This window comes from Chanodichthys erythropterus, chromosome 14 (assembly GCF_024489055.1).
Source record: "Chanodichthys erythropterus isolate Z2021 chromosome 14, ASM2448905v1, whole genome shotgun sequence".
In the NCBI taxonomy this organism is placed as follows: Eukaryota; Metazoa; Chordata; class Actinopteri; order Cypriniformes; family Xenocyprididae; genus Chanodichthys; species Chanodichthys erythropterus.
Window position 1 is genome coordinate 12,934,757 of NC_090234.1, and position 18,528 is coordinate 12,953,284.

Consider the following 18,528-nt stretch of genomic DNA (forward strand, 5'->3'; position numbering starts at 1 on the left):
CCCTGCACTCGTGAAGCAGCACTCTTACCGTAAACACTCACATATAGACGCATATGTCAATGAGCGAGCCAAACAAACTCAGTTTATTTGAAAATTATCTACTAATTTTAACATAATCAATGCAGTTAGTTCGACACATTCCTAAGTGATTGATATATTTTGTTGTTTTATTTTAAACAGAGTGTGTTAAAAGAGTATGCGCTTATATTTGACACTGTACGGTAGATTCGAACAAAGAGCCTTTTACCAAAGTCCCAAAGTCTTTGCTTGCTTTTTCATCGCTCATTTTGTTTGCCAGGAAAATCTGCTTATGCACAACTCAAACATTTAATGTGTGCAATAATTACAAAATATTACTTTGAAACGTTTAATAATATTATGCATTATACCACAATTTAAATTATTGCTATTATTATCATTGATGATTATTTACAGAGTGTTTATTATTTTGAATATGAGCTAAACATGTAGTGAGTTCACCGTAGCTACAATAATGAGTAATAATTCCTGTAAAGAAGGTTAATTGCTTTTAAAGTGGACATTTCATTTATTTGCTTATTTTTTTCTCAAAAACTATGATTGTAATAATATTATGCATTATACCACAATGTAAATGATTGGCACACAGATGGAGGACAATCTGAACTGTTACCATAGCAAATTTGAGTCTCTACCTCAAACCCTCTAGCGCCACCAACAGTTTCAGAATCACTCGCGTTTATGCTCAAAAGTTTTGACGTGCAAGTCCTAGAAACAAAATTTTTCTCTGAATCCATATGGCTCATGCTGATTCGAATGCACCCTATGACGTCATTTCCGTCATTTGAAAATGTTCCGACATTTTGAATTTTCCGAAAAACCTACTTTTTCAAACTCCTCCTAGAGTGTTTGACCAATTTGCACAAAATTTGGTATGTAGCATCTACTTACACTCCAGGCAAAAAGGTATTAAAAGATTTTTGATCGGCCAATCCGTTCTCGTATAGCGCGTCAACGAATTTGATGGTGAACACACAAAAATGGATTTGATGCTGTATCTTCACAATGATTTGGTGTATTGACACCAAACTTGGTATATGTCATTACAGACTTGGGAGTACATGCACAGTATCGTCACAGCGCCTCCTACTGGTGCCGAGATAGGAAAAATGGCTATTATCTTACTTTTGAAGGCCTTGTCCTAAAATCATGAGGATGGTCTCAGATTCCTTGAGGCATGCCAAGTTAAACAATATCCAATTTTCTTTGTTCTTGATATCGAGGATGCATTGAATGCAGACCGTTAAAAAAATCCCAAAAGACACTGTGGGCAGTCGACGTATGGAAGCCTGCAAGCTTTATAGTTCTCGTTCTCACTTATGAGATTCCCGCTACAAGCTTGCAATTACGTGACGGCTTGTGAAAATAAACATTTGTCTGCTTGTTTTGCTTAATTTTAATAAAGTGATAACCTGAAGAAAGCCATTTTTTTTTTGCATATTTTTATTGATATATAAAAAAATCTTAACATTGACAAAGCATATGGTAACACAAAGGCTACTCATTTTCATAAATACACGCGGTAAAATAAAAAGATATAAAATAATATGAAAACAATGTCTATAATAATATGAAAGAAATCTTTTAATAGGTTATGACATTTGTTTGTGATGTTATGTTGTATTTATTGTGCATTAACCACTTATAATATTCTGAGACGAGACAAGATCACAGCACATCTCAATTCTCAAATGATGCGTTCTCTCTGTCCTCTCCTCGCGTCCTTCCGAGTTCGTTCTTTAAAGGTCGCCTGGCAAGACTCCACGAGAATGCAAGTCCGATCTCTGTGTTCTTGGAATTGAGAAATAGCCAAACTATTATTAGATTTGTTGGCTTATGTTGAGTCATGTGATACCAAATTTGCCATATTCTACCACACTTACTGTCCGCCATATTGAATTTTATTTAAAACCTACTTTTTCGAACAAAAAAATTTTCCATTTTGTACAAAATTTGGTATATAGCATCTACAGACACTCATAACAAAAAGTTTTTTAAAGATTTTTGATAGACCGAACTGTTTATACTGTGACTGCAATCACGCCAAAATGGATATGCAGCTGTATCTTTGCAAAAGTTTTGTGTATTGACACGAAACTTGGTACATGTCATCACAGGCATGACTTGAGGGTGCATGCAGAGTTTCGTCATAGCGCCACCTACTGCTCAGAAGTTATAAACCATGTTATTATGTTATAAGTGCTTTAACTGATGCGATGTAAACAGCTTTATCCTAACCTCATGATCACAAATATTTCCTTTTCTGCCCTTATTCGGTTTGACCCCGTAATTGCTGCTTGCAGCTATATTTGCTATTATTATTATTTATAATAATAATTATATTACAAATAATTTACATTGTTATTATTATTATATAGCTACGATAATAAATTCCTCTAAGGTTAGGTTATTGACATTTAATCTTTGTGCAGTTCTGGTATTATATCATTTCATTATGAAACTGTGTGCAATTAACTGCGTACATAGTCATTTAAATGTAACCAACCCTTTATTCAAACTCAACACTTATTTACAGAATTTAAAAAAAAAAAAAAAAAAAAGAAAGAAAAAATCCTATGACTTCTATTTGGTCAGACAACACAATTTCAAAGTGAATCATTTCATGGTGTGAGATTTTCTTGTTTAAGAATCAGCGGCAACAATTAGACATCAAACAAAACTCTGTGATTAATAACACAGTAACTAAATGACACTTTTTAAAGCAACAAAATGAAACGCCTCTCCCAAAAGGCTGTCAAATTACACATGCATACACGTACACACATCCCGTCCCATTCAAACTATGTGAAATTACATTCAAAACCAATTATTAACAGTCCTGTGTGCTAGTTCAGAACTGTAGTCGAAGCAGTAGGAGGATGATGATGATGATGTTATGAAGAAGGCTGCGTCAGGAACTCTAAGTGCTGACTTTCTGCACTGTGAATGCATTTGTTTGTGAAGTTCACTCTGATTCTCAAGATGTGAGTAGTTACAATGTGCTGTTCCAATGTAAACCAGTTCACAGTAGCTTCATGGGAATTCACCGCCCGCAGACCCGCGTTCACTGCTCGAGTTAGGGCGAATTCAGCAGGGTGCTTAAAACTGCATATGAAAAACAAACCAAAAACACAGTAAGCAGTTGACATCGGTATCGTGTGACTGTAGTTCATGGCATCACATGGCAAACCAACAGTACTCTAATTGTTTATTGTATAAAAAAGTTGATAAGCGTTTATTTTGATGCCCAAATTATGCATGATTATATTTGTTAGTTGTATTGCTGAGATCCTCTATTCGAGAAGCACTTGTGCATGCCGCTATCTAATGCCATTCAAGTAACAATATTCAGTGAAAAACACATTTAAAGGTGAAAATAAGCTGTGAATGGCTCACCCTGTGGTTCGCTCTGCGTGCCGTTCTCTTCTTTGGCACTCTCTGGGTCACCTGAAGAGAAAGCATGTGTTCGCATTCAACAGTTCACATACTGACTAGATGCATCGTTTATGACTCAGATGTTCATTAGAGAGCTGAAACTATCTATGGCTCAGTCATGACTTGTTTCGTTGCCACCAACAGAACTGCAAATTATTGAATTCAGAAATGTATATTGCCTACTGCTTTTTAAAAGTAGCATCTGAAGATGCATGAACATACAGTATGACTGTTTTCAAACAGGTTTCCTTAAGGAAACTAGACCTTACTGGTTCAGCAAATGCTACGTTGAGCCCATTAAGACCAATTAGAGAAACAGGTTGTGATTGTATTTAATGCAGCAGAAATGACTCACTTCAGCTGCTGTGTTTCAGACTGTAAACTTTATATATGTAACTATGATTATATGCCTCTGATTGACATCTGAATGCCTTCTAGAACATGAGCGGAGCCACAGACCTCTCTGGACCTTGAAGCACAGTTTCTTCTTCTGATAGGTGAAGTAGCCGGTTATGGCACCAACAGCTGCTACTGCAATCCCACAGACAACTCCAACAACTGTACCGGATCCACTGTCTGGACAGAAGCACACAAACCACAGATTCACAGAGGTGTCGGTATGCTGCTATATGGCTGTTCAAGTGTTCTGGGTGGTTGCTAGGGCGTTGCTTGGTAGTTGTTAGGGGGGTCTAGGTGGTTGCTAGGGTGTTGCTAGGTCATCATTGTGGTGTTCTGGGTGGTTGCTACGGCGTTGCTTGGTGGTTGTTAGGGGGGTCTAGGTGGTTGCTAGGGTGTTGCTAGGTCATCATTGTGGTGTTCTGGGTGGTTGCTACGGTGTTGCTTGGTGGTTGTTGGGGGGGTCTAGGTGGTTGCTAGGGCATTGCTAGGTCGTCATTATGGCGTTCTGGGTGGTTGCTAGGGCATTGCTTGGTAGTCGGGGGGGTCTAAGTGGTTGCTAGGGCATTGCTAGGTAGTTATTAGTGTATTCTAGGTAGTTGCTAGGTAGTTGTTAGGGGATTCTGGGTGCTTGCTATGGCATTGCTAGGTCATCAGTAGGGTGTTCTGGGTGGTTGCTAGGGTGTTGCTTGGTAATTGTTATGGGGGTCTATGTGTTGCTAGGGCATTGCTAGGTAGTTATTAGGGTGTTCCAGGTGGTTGGTAGTTGTTTGGGGGGTCTAGGTGGTTGCTAGGGCATTCCTAGGTCATCATTTTGGTGTTCTGGGTGGTTGCTAGGTAGTTGCTGGGGGAAGCTGGGTGGTTGCTAGGCCAATGCTAGTAGTCATTAAGGTGTTTTTAATGGTTGCTAGGGCGTTGCTAGATACTCATTAAGGGGTTCTGAGTGGTTACAAGGGCATTGGTATGTAGTCAGTAAGTGGGTTCTGGATGGCTACTAGTGTGCTACTAAGTAGTTGTTGCAGTTTCTGGGTGGTTGCTAGGGCCTTGCTATTAGGGGGTTATGAGTGGTTGCTAAAACATTGTTTGGTAGTTGTTAGGGGGGTCTAGGTGGTTGCTAGGGCATTGCCAGGTCATCATTAGTGTGTTCTGGGGGGTTGCGAGGTAAATGTTTTAGAGGGTTCTAGGTGTTTCCTTGGACATCGCTAGGCAGTTATTAGGGTGTTCTGGGTGGTTGTTAGGTAGTCATTAGAGGATTTTGAGTGGTTGCTAGGGCGTTGCTATGTAGTATAATAGGGTTCTGTGTGGTTCCTAAGATGTTGTTAGGTAGTTGTTAGGGGATTCAGGGTTGTTGTTAGGACATTGCTGGGTAGTTGTTAGGGGGTTCTGGGTGGTTGCTAAGGCGTTGCTAGAAAGATGTTATAGGGTTCTGGGTGGTTGCTAAGGTGTAGCTAGGTAGTCGTTAGGGGGTTCTTAGTGGAAATTCACTGTTTTGCATGAGAAGAGTTCCCCCTCATGTCTCGACTGTAGATATGGCTCAGCTTCCTCAATAAAAATAAGTCTGTGGAATTTTTACTTATGGTGATTGTGACAAACCCCTAGCTTTGAGCACTAGTTGACTTAACAAACACCACTAATCACACGATCATCATCCGCATGAGCTGATCATCTATAATACCTGCCGCTCCACCCAATCAAACAGACACAAAAGATCTGCTCGTTCCTTCCTGCGTCATGTGTTCACTAAAGTCAGAACAGTGTTTCTCAACTCCAGTCCTCGGGACCCACTGCTCTGCACATTTTGTATGTTTCTCTTATCTGAGACACTCAGTTCAGTTCATGCAGTCTCTCCTAACGAGCTGATGATCTAAATCAGGTGTGTTAAATAAGGGATACATACAAAATGTGCAGAGCAGTGGGTTCCGAGGACTGGAGTTGAGAAACACTGTGTTAGAGGAATAGTTCACAGAAGCTGCCTCCTAATCAACGTCTTTGACCCTGTATGCTGCTCTTTACTGAGAGTTTTCACAAAGCTCTTTTCCAACATCAGTTCTGTCAAGCTCAAAAACACAAAATATATTTATACATTTATAATTTCAGTGGATAAGAAGTAACAAGAGATTCACATAATGATCCACTAGATGGCAGCATTAGAATACAGACACTTCAGGTTTATATGGAACTCTATTTAAAGTCATAAAGATAAAAAGTCAAATGACATAAAATTCTAAATAATGACACACAATGTATTTCAATGTATGACTTTTATCTCAGATAAAAGTCATTTTCTCATAATGACTTTTTAATCTTATAATTGTAACTTTTTTTTATCAATTTTTAATCCATAATTTAAATTTTTTTACTCATAATTTCTACTTTTTTCCTCATAATTTTGACTTTTTATTTAAAAATTTTGACTTTTTGTCTTATAATAATTACAATTACAATTATATAACTAAAGAATGTTTTTTTTTTGTGGTGAAAATTGGCTTCCGTTGGTTTAAATAGACTTTTCACGTGAAACCTCTTTATTAACCAGTATTGCATGATTTGTCATATGCATCATATTGATATGCATTTTACATAACAAGCGTGGAAAGAATTGGTGGTTTGAGGGCTCAAAATTGGGAACTGAACATTTTAGCACAGAGGAAAACTAGAAAATGCATTTTCACTTTAAAAGATTTTAGTTTTCATACCTGGCAAAAATATCAAAGTTTCTGATATTTCCATGCTTCAGTGTTCATCACAGGCACTACTGCTGCAGAGAAACATCAGTACACCCGTCACCGACGGTCCCTCCGGACGCCGCAGGATTCGACGGAGCGCAGCAAGAGCCGACACATGCAGTGACTGGAATGTTTGCGAGGGAAAAGTCCTCAAAGAGGCGACAGGCAAGACTGAACCTGATTTACAGATCCTGCAGGAGATGAAAGTGCCGGCCGCAAAACTGGAGTTTATTCACTCAGTGACACACAAGAACCACGAGAGGAAATGCGTGTTCCCAGATTATAAAGGGAAAACTGCCTCATGATCATTATGCCATCACTGACTCACTCTCAAGTCGCTCCAAACTGTTCAAACATTTAACATGAAACATGTTTGATCACATTAGTCAGAATCTTTTTGTTTTGTAATGGCATAAGGATGATTCATAATTTAGACTTTTATTTCATAATTATAATACTTTTTTTTCTAAACTTTTTTCTTATAATTATGACTTTTTTATGACTTTTATGTCATCATTTTGACTTTAAATCTTGTAATTTCACTTTTTTTAATCTCATAATTGGCATTTTGTCATATTTTTTGTTTTATAACGTCAATCCCCAAAAGGATAATTCATAATTTAGACTTTTCATTACATAAGTATGTTTTTTTGGTCAACTTTTTTTCATCATTTTGACTTTTTATGAATTTTATGTCATAATGTTGACATTAATCTTGTGATTTCACTTTATTAACTTTAGAATTGGCATTTTGTGTCATCATTTTTGACTTTTCATCACATAATATTAACATGTCACTCAAATTTACTATTTTCATTCTTCCATGAAACGTTAAATGATATTAGTCAGAATTTTGGTTTTATAACATCAATCCCCAAAAGGATAATTCATAATTTAGACTTTTTATTTCGTAAGTATAATTTTTTTGTCAACTTCAACTGATAATTTCAGCTTTTTTTTTTATCATTTTGACTTAAGAATTTTATGTCATAATTTTGACATTAATCTTGTAATTTCACTTTATTAACCTTATTGGCATTTTATGTCATAATTTTGACTTTTCATCACATAATTTCAACGTCACTCAAATTTACTATTTTATTTCTTCCATGAAACATATTAAATGATATTAGTGAGAATTTTGGTTTCATAACGTCAATTTTCAAGAAGATAATTGATAATTTATACTTTTTATTTCATAATTATGACTTATGTAAATTTCGACTGATAATTTCAACTTTTTTCTCATATTTTTCTCATTTTTATGACTTTTATGTCATAATTTTGACTTTAAATCTTGTAATTTCACTTTTTTTAATCTCATAATTGGCATTTTGTCATATTTTTTTGTTTTATAACGTCAATCCCCAAAAGGATAATTCATAATTTAGACTTTTTATTACATAGGTATGTTTTTTTTGTCAATTGTTTTTAACTTTTTTTCATCATTTTGACTTTTTATGAATTTTATGTCATAATTTTGACATTAATCTTGTAATTTCACTTTATTAACTTTATAATTGGCATTTTATGTCATAATTTTGACTTTTCATCTCATAATTTCAACATGTCACTGAAATGATATTAGTGAGAATTTTGGTTTCATAATGTCAATTTTCCAAAAGATAATTGATAATTTTGACTTTTTATTTCATAATTATGACTTATGTAAATTTCGACTGATAATTTCAACTTTTTTCTCATAATTGTGACTTTTATACCATCAATCCCCAAAAAGATAATTCATAATTTAGACTTTAAATTTCATAAGTATAATTTTTTTTGTCAACTTCAACTGATAATTTCAACTTTCTTTTCATCATTTGCACGTTTTATGAATTTTTAAAAAATTTCACTTTATTAATCACATAACTGGCATTTTACGTCTAAATTTTGACTTTTCATCATTCATAATTTCAACATGTCAATCAAGTTTATTATTTTTATTCTTCCATGAAACATAGTAAATTATATTAGTCAGAATGTTGGTTTTATAACGTCAATCCCCAAAAGGATAATTCATAATTTAGACTTTTTATTTCACAAGTATAATTTATTATTGATGTTTTGTTTTCATAATTATGACTTTTTATGTTACAATATCAATTTTTTAATCACTTAATTCCATTTTTATATAATATTTGACATTTAATGTCATCATTTTCACTTTAATGCAAATTTAACTTTACAATTTTGTCATTTTTGATTTCTTATTTTGACTTCACTCCAAACCCATATTATTTTCTTTCTTTCATGAAACATGTTAGATGACATTAGTCAGATAGTTTGTGTTTTAAACACATTAATCCCCAGAGTGACACGGCTCCAGGTTTTACATCACTAGTTCCTGCATGTGTCATGTGCAAACGTGATGTGATTAACAGTTAATCAGAGTTTGTTCTGACTTTAGTGAACGAGCAGATCTTTTGTGTCTGATTGATTGGGTGGAGCAGCAGGTATTACAGATGATCAGCTCATGCGGATGATGATCATTCATTAGGGGTGTTTAAGTCAAGCATCGCTGTCACTAGTGCTAAGCTTTAAGGATTCATTCAAATCACGAATAAATCAGGGTAGAGCCATATTTAATGTGTGACAGGAATGAAAGTGAAGCTGTGATGGACAGTGTGTACCGTGTGTTCAGTGGATTGTAATGTTGTTTAACAGCATACTGATTGTTCAGCTGACGAAACGTCTTTCCGAAAAAACATTCCATGAAACATTTGCTGTGAAAATAATGTCATCTATGACTTTATACAGTGCTTGCCAGTGTAAAGACTTTCCCTTACAACCTCGTTTTCTTTCAAAATGGCATCTAACCTGACTCAGGTCTATAAGAATTACTAAGTGACCCTAAAATTTTCACCTGCTGGACCATAAAACGGGTGAAAAAATCCCAGATCGGAGACATGAGGAAGAAACCAATCTATAAAACATGTGTATTATATATTATTTATTATAATTTAAAAATATGATACCTTTTGGCTCAGAAGCGGCTCCAGCGCTGCGAGCTGAAATAACAGAGAGCAATTTTTTTAGCAATAACCACTGTTGTGAATATAATGTATTGAATATAATACATTGCCTATATGTTTCTGGGAAAAAGGCCTGAAGAGTTATTTGTCACTTTGACACACAGTGTTTTATTCTGTATCTTTGTCTCTAAACATTCTTAAATCAAGATACATTTACTGGAGAAGAGAAATGACTTTCATGTTTTCTGAAAAATCATTCAAATGAAGTGAATTTATGCTTAAAACAAGAACAAATATCTGCCAGTGCAGGCAGAAAAATCAACTTAATTCAAAGGGAAATTAGTTTATTTTTCTGACTCCATTGGCAGATATTTGTTTTTATTTCAAGCAATATTTGTGCTGGAAAACAAGACAGAAATGCTAAGTAATAAAATATTTTTTTTGCAGTACAGAAACTGTGATTATCATATTTTATACTTGATATTTGCCCTTACATTTGTGATTAACATAAAAAGAATTGTGACCAATTAAAATAAATTTAATTGACTACAAAAACATATATTTTTTAGTGTTTATGACCTTGAGCGAGAACAGAGTCTTCTGACCAAATTATTAAAATATTTTGAAATGCTTATAATTTAGGCCAGAAAATAATGCATGATAAATTTAAGGAAGTAAGATAAAAACACACACTGCAAAACATCATGTAAATATGACATAAAGTGCCGTACCTTTGCCTTGACCTGAACTGTGTTTGTCTGCATCTCCCATTTCTATCTCTTCTGTAAGCAGAAATCTCTCATTAATTACTCTGACTGAAAGAAATTAATTCTATACAGAACAAGGAGAATTCATGCATTGAGAATAGACATTTTTATTAATATATAATGATGTTTTAAAGCAGCTTTGCATGCTTTGGTGAAAATATTACAGTGTGTGAATACCAGTCTGAAATGCTGCAGTTAAAGTGGTGTGACTGGTTAAGGTGACCGTTTTGAATCACTAATCATCACTTTTAATTGACAGTTTTCACTCGCCAAACCAGGAGCAGCACATAAATGAACTGTGTGATCATCACAAGAAGGTAATCACGCACACTTAATTCTGTTTCCAGTTCGGTCACATGACACTGAAGTCACACTCAGGACTAACGAATGCAGTTTCTGATAAATGATAGAGAATGTAATTACACAAATGCACAAAAGCTTTGTGATTATCGCTTACCTGTATCTCCTTTGAGAGTATCAGGAAGATCAAATCCTTCAGCATGAACTGGAGAAACACAAAAGCACATGTAAACAGGTTTTCATGGTGTCAGACTCCATTAGACCTTCATTACAAACCTTTCACTGCTACATCAACATCCACTGGATCCTCTGGTACGACACTGGGCTCTAAGAACAAACACAGACATTATTTGTGTTCTTGGTCAATATGGCATTTAGTCCAGAACAAAAATAACTACAAGTGACACACGACATCAAAATTAATCATTTGAATTATTTTATTTTCATGACTATAATGCTTTTTCAACAAATTTCTCATTACTGTAATATGTACTTGAGTTTTAAACTCCTATTATTATAATTATCAATCATTATTATTATTATTGATGAAAGTCATTAGACTTTAATTACTGTAATACAATTATTATTTTAAATCGAACATTAGCAGCAGTGCAACAAAAACTACAATAATGTTAAAATATATGTATTTTTTTTAATTACAGTTTGAGAATTTGTCTGCTTATTTGTCATTAAAATAATGTCACAATATGAAAAAACATTTTTTAATGCTATATATATATATATATATATATATGTATATATATATATATATATATATATATATATATATATATATTTTTTTTTTTTTTTTTTTTTTTTTAATTATACGGTGATGTGACCCCATTTATATATTGAGACAACTATTTTCATGACAAAATATTTTAAAAAAGCGGCAACACTTGGTTCATTTGTTAACAATGGTTATTGTACCATGAGCAATACATTTATTATAATATTTATTAATGTTTGTTAAAGGTGCCCTAGAATCAAAATTTGAATTTTCCTCATCATAGTTAAATAACAAGATGAAAAGACATACATTGAGTTTCAAACCACATTGTTTCCTCCTCCTTATGTAAATCTCATTTGTTTAAAAGACTTCCGGAAAACAGGCGAATCTCAACATAACACCGACTGTTACGTAACAGTCAGGATCATTAATATGTATGACACCAATATTTGCATATTGCCAGCTCATGTTCAAGGCATTACACAAGGGCAGCCATTATTAACGTCTGGATCTGTGCACAGCTGAATCATCAGACTAGGTAAGCAAGCAAGAACAACAGTGAAAAATGGCAGATGGAGCAATAATAACTGACATGATCCATGATATCATGATATTTTTAGTGATATTTGTAAACTGTCTTTCTAAATGTTTCGTTAGCATGTTGCTAATGTACTGTTAAATGTGGTTAAAGTTACCATTGTTTCTTACTGTATTCACGGAGACAAGAGCCGTCGTTATTTTCATTTTTAAACACTTGAAGTCTGTATAATTCATAAACACAACTTCATTCTTTATAAATCTCTCCAACAGTGTAGCATTAGCCGTTAGCCATGGAGCATATAGCCTCAATTCACACAGAATCAAACATAAACATCAAAATAAATACTTTACTCACATAATTCGAAGCATGCATACAGCATGCATGACGAACATCTTGTAAAGATCCATTTGAGGGTTATATTAGCTGTGTGAACTTTGTAAATGCGCTGTAATATAGTTGAGAGCTGGTGTGGCAGGGAGCAGGCGAATTAAAGGGGCGGCGCGCTGCCAAAATCAGTGTATAGTTAATGATGCCCCAAAATACGCAGTTAAAAAATTAATTAAAAAAAAATCAATGGGGTATTTTGAGCTGAAACTTCACAGACACGTTCAGGAGACACCTTAGACTTATATTACATCTTGTGAAAAAGCATTCTTGGGCACATTTAATGTTAGTTAATAAAAATTCAGCTGTTTATTTTTTTTTCATGTTAGTTCACAGTGCATTAACTAATGTTAACAAATACAAGTCTGGATTTTAATAATGTATTTGTTGTGAAGGGGAGACTCAGGCTGGAGATCCAAGTGCAGCGTTTATTAAAGTAGAGTGGTCGTACAGGCAGGATCAAAACAGGAACAAACAGGAACAGTGAGGAACAGGCAGAATCGTAGTCAAGGGACAGGCAAAGATCAGGACAGGCAGCAATGGGTCAAAAAACAGGGAACAGGCAGTAACGGCAACAAGGAACAGGCAGACAGGGAATACAGGGAAACGCTCGGAATTGCAACAACAGTTAAACAATACTTCGCGGTGAGGTGGTGTGTTTGGAAGTCCTTTAAAGTCCTGTTAATGAGCTGCAGCTGGGTGTGGTAATCAGTGTGGTGTGCTAGGGTGGATGTGGCAACAGGTGATTGGTGTGAAGTGAACATGTGACTGACAGGGAGAATTGTGGGAAGTGTAGTCCGGGGAGTGACAGGAACAGACGGTGATCGTTACAGTATTAGTAAACACTGATGCTGTAGAAGTATTGTTCATTCTTAATTCATAACCTGTAATGTGTACCAAAACCATAGCTTTTTTCATTTTTTAATGCTAAAAATATCATATTTTTTTCTTTTGATTATGGAGTGACATGTGACCCCTATTTTTATATTATAGCATTATTTTCATGACAATTAAGCACGTTTTCCCTCCAAATTCTCATAATTGTAATAAAAAAACTACATTATGGTAGTATTTGTCGTACTGCCGTTAATGTTTGTCGATTTTAAATAATTATTTGTATTAAAGTAATGTTCTTGACAGACTTCATGAGATTTAGCCAGTATCTCTTGTATTATAAAGTAAATAATGTCAAATGTGAACAGTATTTATTTCAGCATTTATTTTCTAAAATAAGCAAAAATAAAGTAACTTAAGTTTCTGTTGTGTTAAATTTACCATGTTTACATTCGTTTCAGTTGCAGAGAAAATGATCACAGAGTCTCCAGAGAGAAACACACCTGCTTCATCTGTTTCACCAACATCTGTTTCACCAACATCTGTTTCTCCAACATCTGTTTCTCCAACATCTGTTTCACCTGTGTCTGTTTCTCCAACATCTATCTCTCCAACATCTGTTTCTCCAACATCTGTTTCACCTGTGTCTGCTTCACCTGTGTCTGCTTCACCTGCAGATGAGACACATGCAAAACAAACTCATTCCACGGACTGGACACTGGAAAACCCTCAGTTAATACGCATCTTCTGAAAGACTACAGAATCTCCGGATCAAAACACAGGTGAAGAATAAGCAGAAACAAGCAATAGAAGCATTGCTGACGCACATAAATGACACGATCATCAAACATCCAAACTGCCTAACGTTACTGAATGAAATGATGAACCCATGAAGAGGAAACAACTGTGAAGTATACATTTCTTTGTTCTGCTGAACACAAAGGAAGATATTTAGAAGAATGTTGGAAACCAAACAGCTATGGGATGTCATTGACTTCCATAGTATATATATATAAAAAACAAAATGGAAGTTGATGTTGGTTACAAACATTCTTCAAAATATCTTCTTTTGTGTTCAGCAGAACAAAGAAACTCATACAAGTTTGAAACAACTTGAGGGTTAGTAAATGTTAACAGAATTATAATTTTTGGGTGAACTATCTCTTTAAATGACTGTAAAAAGTGTCCTATGAAAGTTTGTTTCTGCCACAGAATTTAAAAAAAGGTAATTGTGACTTTTTATCTCACAATTTTTCTTTCAATGGACTATATGCACAGAGTGTTCTTTAGAACTTCCACATTAATATAATCCAGCTGGAAAACTTCCGTTGAGAGTCATGTGCTGGTGTGTTGAGCATCAGTAGTGTAATAATTAGTTTATAATCAGAATATAGTCACTTAAATAGTCAGGCATAGCATTAATTTAGTTATTCAAGCGTAAGAAAGCATAAAAAATAAATAAATAAAGTCGTTCCTCAGTGTTCCTCCTCGACTAAATTCAATTCGACCATCAGTTTTCACACTTTCATGTGAAAAAAAAGCTTCAAAAATTAAATATTTATTGTGCACTTTAGTTAGATTAATTGAATAAATTGTGTGCTGAAATCATTGATCTTGTGCTGCTCTGACTGACAGCTGCTGTGATTATAAAGGTCATTCATTCACAAGAAGTTATTTTTATACCTAGTTATTTTATAATGTTTAATATTTAGTCAAAAACAAAGTGATTAGAGAAAATGGCTGATATATGCACAAATAAATGCTACTTTGCCGCCACCTGCTGGTTAAAGTGGTAATTATTGTCTTTTTTATTTTTAAATAATTGTTTTCTATCAAATGTTAAACTTCCGACATTTTTAAACGTTCGGTTTTACAATCTCAGAAGAATGAACAAGTAATGTTTGCGTCATCACATTAAAAATAACATTTGAAGTGCTGGAAAATAATGCATGTGCATGTCTAATTACAGATACAGTGATTTTAAACAGTCTCAATAGCTTCGTCTTTATTGCAATTTATAAAACTGGTTTATTTGCAAATGAGGTAAATGTGATTAAAATATTAATACAATATTAAGAAGTCAACCAGTGATGGTTTTGTGTCGATGTACAGAATGAACAGATAACAGTTCACCGGAAATGCCCGAGCTGGCTTAACCACAACCAGGAAGTAACTGTGCGTATAGTCCATTGTGAGTTTATATCTCACAAATCTGAGAAAAAGGAACCATACCTAAATAAGCATAAAACTTCATAAGACACAAAACTGTATCCATTTTTATTAGATTGCTTTGAATCTGGCCAAAATGTGATATCTAATTATGATGCCTTAAAATGCTGCCTACATAGCTAGGAGTCCTGAACCTGAGAGGAAAGAGCAGATTGAGCCTCATGCCTATTTTATTATTCCCAGCATTCTCACACAAAAGCATTCAGACAGGAAATGCATGACGTTTATAACATTTCCTTGTTACCTTCGTCCAGTTCCTCTTGCGCTGGTTCCTCTGCTACTTCACCTGTAGCTTCCTCTGGCGTGTTTTCTGACAAAGAGAAACAGATTTTTTTAGATGTAGTCAAAACAGTCAAAACCAGCGAGCAAGTCAAAGGTCTGTACTGATACGGACGGGAAAACATTTGCAATAAATGGTTTTCTTACTTCGTATTTCAGCACAAATATCTAAACATTCTTAAATCAAGACGCATTTACTGGAGAAGAAAATGACTGAAGATGTAAGATCTAGTTCCCTTTCACTCGGTCACGTTCGACGTACGTCAGTAGTGACCGACGAATTGGGATATCGCTTAGAGAGCCCTATCATCTTCGTGTAAACTAAAACAAGCCAATGGAATTGGCGTGCGATATTTGCATAATGCGCACCGCCCCCGACAGGTGTATATAAATAGGAAGCGGATGCAATCGCACTCTGTCTTTCGCTTCGGAGCCATTCACTGGTGTCCTGTTTAGAAGATTCCTTTCTTCGTTTGTTTTATTCTAAAACATTGCCTCAGAAGAGGATTTACAGCGAGCTTTCAGTGCTGGTGAAAGGGCACGTTCAGCGAGGTCGCGAGTGTCCGAGGAACTGAGCTATAAGCTCGAAAACTGCTGTTTTCACAGTAACACAAAGAGTGTGTGCGTGTGTAGCGATTTGGGCCGGTTCCTCGGTGTGTCAGGGAGTGGTGTACCTGACACATCGCGTCGCTCCCTGGGTGCTTCAGCACGAGTGAGTTGACTTCCCCTTCTAAAAGAGCTTTACAGACGAACCCTGACAGTATGTCACTTCGTCTGTGCGTTAATGGGTGCGGTCGTTCCCTGGTCCCTGCTGATGGGCACAATCGTTGCATCTCGTGTTTGGGCATTCTGCACGCTGAAGCAGCTTTTGTGGATGGTTCATGTTCCCATTGCGGGAACATGACTATCGCGATGCTGAGGTCGAGACTCTCCTTCCTGAAGTCTCAGGAAGCGGGGGTCCCCTCTCCTATGCCGCGTACGACCGTTTTTTCCGGCCCCGGGAACCGGAATGACGGTACGGCGCTGTATAGGAAGGGTGACATGAGGATTACGGTCAGGGCTTCCCCGCCGAGCGGAAACGCTCCTCGGGCCCCTGCCGCCTCATCAGCACCGCAACCCATCGTGCCACCGTTGGTTTCCGCTGGGCCCTCTACGGACTGTCCAGCCGTTACCTTTGGTGTGCCAGCGGCGGATCGGATGTCGATCGCTGCATCGGAAGGTGAGCCTGAGTCCTCGGGGGAGGAAGATTCGGACGCGCTGCCGCCCGGGACGGTAGCGTTGCCCGAGTCGGATCCCGAGCTCACGGCTGTGCTCTCCCGGGCCGCCTTGTGCGTCGGGCTTGAGTGGAACCCTCCACCCTGTCCCGGCCCATCTCGGTTGGACGATTGGTACTTGGGGGGGGGGGTCGCGCTGGTCAAATCCAGCGTCCCGCCCCAATGCCTTTCTTCCCGGAAGTACACAATGAGGTGACCAGGTCTTGGCAAGCTCCGCATGGGGCTCGTACAGGGCCTGGTCCCTCGTCCGCCTTCACCTCCCTGGACGGCGGGGTAGCCAGGGGATACGCGAGGATCCCGCCAGTCGAGCGGTCTGTTGCGATGCAGTTGTGTCCAACGGCCGCTGGCTGGCGCGGTGAGCCACGTCTCCCGTCCCAGGCCTGTGAATTCTCAGCCGGTCTGACTGAGAAAGCTTACAGTGCCTGTGGGCAGGCTGCCTCTGCCCTGCACGCGATGGCCCTTTTGCAGGTCTATCAGGCAAAAGCGCTGTCGCAGATGCCCCAGGAAGGTCCTGACCAACAGCTGCTTGGGGAGCTGCGCGCTGCCACTGACCTTGCCCTCCGGGCAACGAAGGTGACAGCGCGTTCTGTTGGCCAGGCGATGTCTACTCTGGTAGTCCAGCAACGCCACCTCTGGCTGACCTTGGCAGACATGAGGGAGACCGACAAACATCGGTTCCTGGATTCCCCCGTGTCTCCGGTCGGCCTTTTCGGCGACGCGGTGGAGAGCTGTGCCCAACAGTTCTCCGCTGCACAGAAGCAGGCTGAGGCTATCAGACATGTCATGCCACGGCGGTCCGCTGCTGCCTCCACCCAGCCGCCCGTGGCTCAGCCTCAGCCCGCTCGTCGCCGGGGGCGCCCGCCTGCGTCTTCCTCCACCCCTGCTAAGTCGGCAAAGCAGCAGCCTACACCAGCCAGACAGCAGGGTGCCGGCCGCTGACAGCTCCCTCCCCATTCGCCAGCAGGCGGCAGTGTGATGGCGCAGACCGCGTCCCGTGCGCTGTCTCCCATGCACACTGCTGCCTCGCAGAGTCCGACCCCACTCCGGGCCGCCCCCAAGCCGTCCGAGTCGGGTCCCTCTCTGCCTTGCTGCCCCACCCCCGGTGCGTCTGTGGTGCCTTTGGTCCCGCTGGCTCAGTGTCTGGAAGCGTGGATAGCGCTCCCCAGCCTGTCCAGTTGGCTCATTCGTACTATCAGACTCGGCTATGCGATTTAGTTCGCCCGGCGTCCTCCGGTCTTCAGGGCCATCCACTTCACTCAGGTGTCGTTGGACAGTGCTCCTGTTCTCCGGGTGGAGATTGCTGTCCTCCTGGCGAAGGATACAATCAAGCCGGTCCCTCCAGCCGATATGAGGTCGGGGTTCTACAGCCCCTACTTCATTGTACCGAAAAAGGGCGGTGGGCTACGGCCAATCCTGGACCGTCCCCAGGATTGGTTTGCAGCAATAGACCTGAAGGACGCGTACTTTCATGTCTCGATTCTGCCTCGACACAGACCCTTCCTAGGTCGGTCTGCGTTCGAGGGTCGGGCATGTCAGTACAAAGTCCTACCCGACATGGTTGTAGCTCCCAGCCGGTTGGGTCTTCAGGTCAACTGGGACAAGAGCAAACACGCCCCCGT

General features: G+C 38.3%; 1 protein-coding gene across 1 annotated transcript in view; it reads right to left on the bottom strand.

Annotated features, from left to right (window-relative positions):
* Positions 1–1,562: 1,562 nt before the first annotated feature.
* Positions 1,563–18,528, bottom strand: part of si:ch211-39i22.1 (translation initiation factor IF-2) — a 30,659-nt gene continuing 13,693 nt past the window's right edge. Inside the window, exons 11-19 of the mRNA XM_067409399.1 lie at positions 15,601–15,666; positions 13,631–13,798; positions 10,915–10,965; positions 10,796–10,843; positions 10,303–10,353; positions 9,575–9,607; positions 3,934–4,050; positions 3,436–3,486; positions 1,563–3,144 (exon numbers count right to left, since the gene is read on the bottom strand). Of these exons, the coding sequence (XP_067265500.1) occupies positions 3,116–3,144; positions 3,436–3,486; positions 3,934–4,050; positions 9,575–9,607; positions 10,303–10,353; positions 10,796–10,843; positions 10,915–10,965; positions 13,631–13,798; positions 15,601–15,666 (614 nt within the window). The 3' untranslated portion in view covers positions 1,563–3,115. The remainder of the gene's footprint in view (positions 3,145–3,435; positions 3,487–3,933; positions 4,051–9,574; positions 9,608–10,302; positions 10,354–10,795; positions 10,844–10,914; positions 10,966–13,630; positions 13,799–15,600; positions 15,667–18,528) is intronic.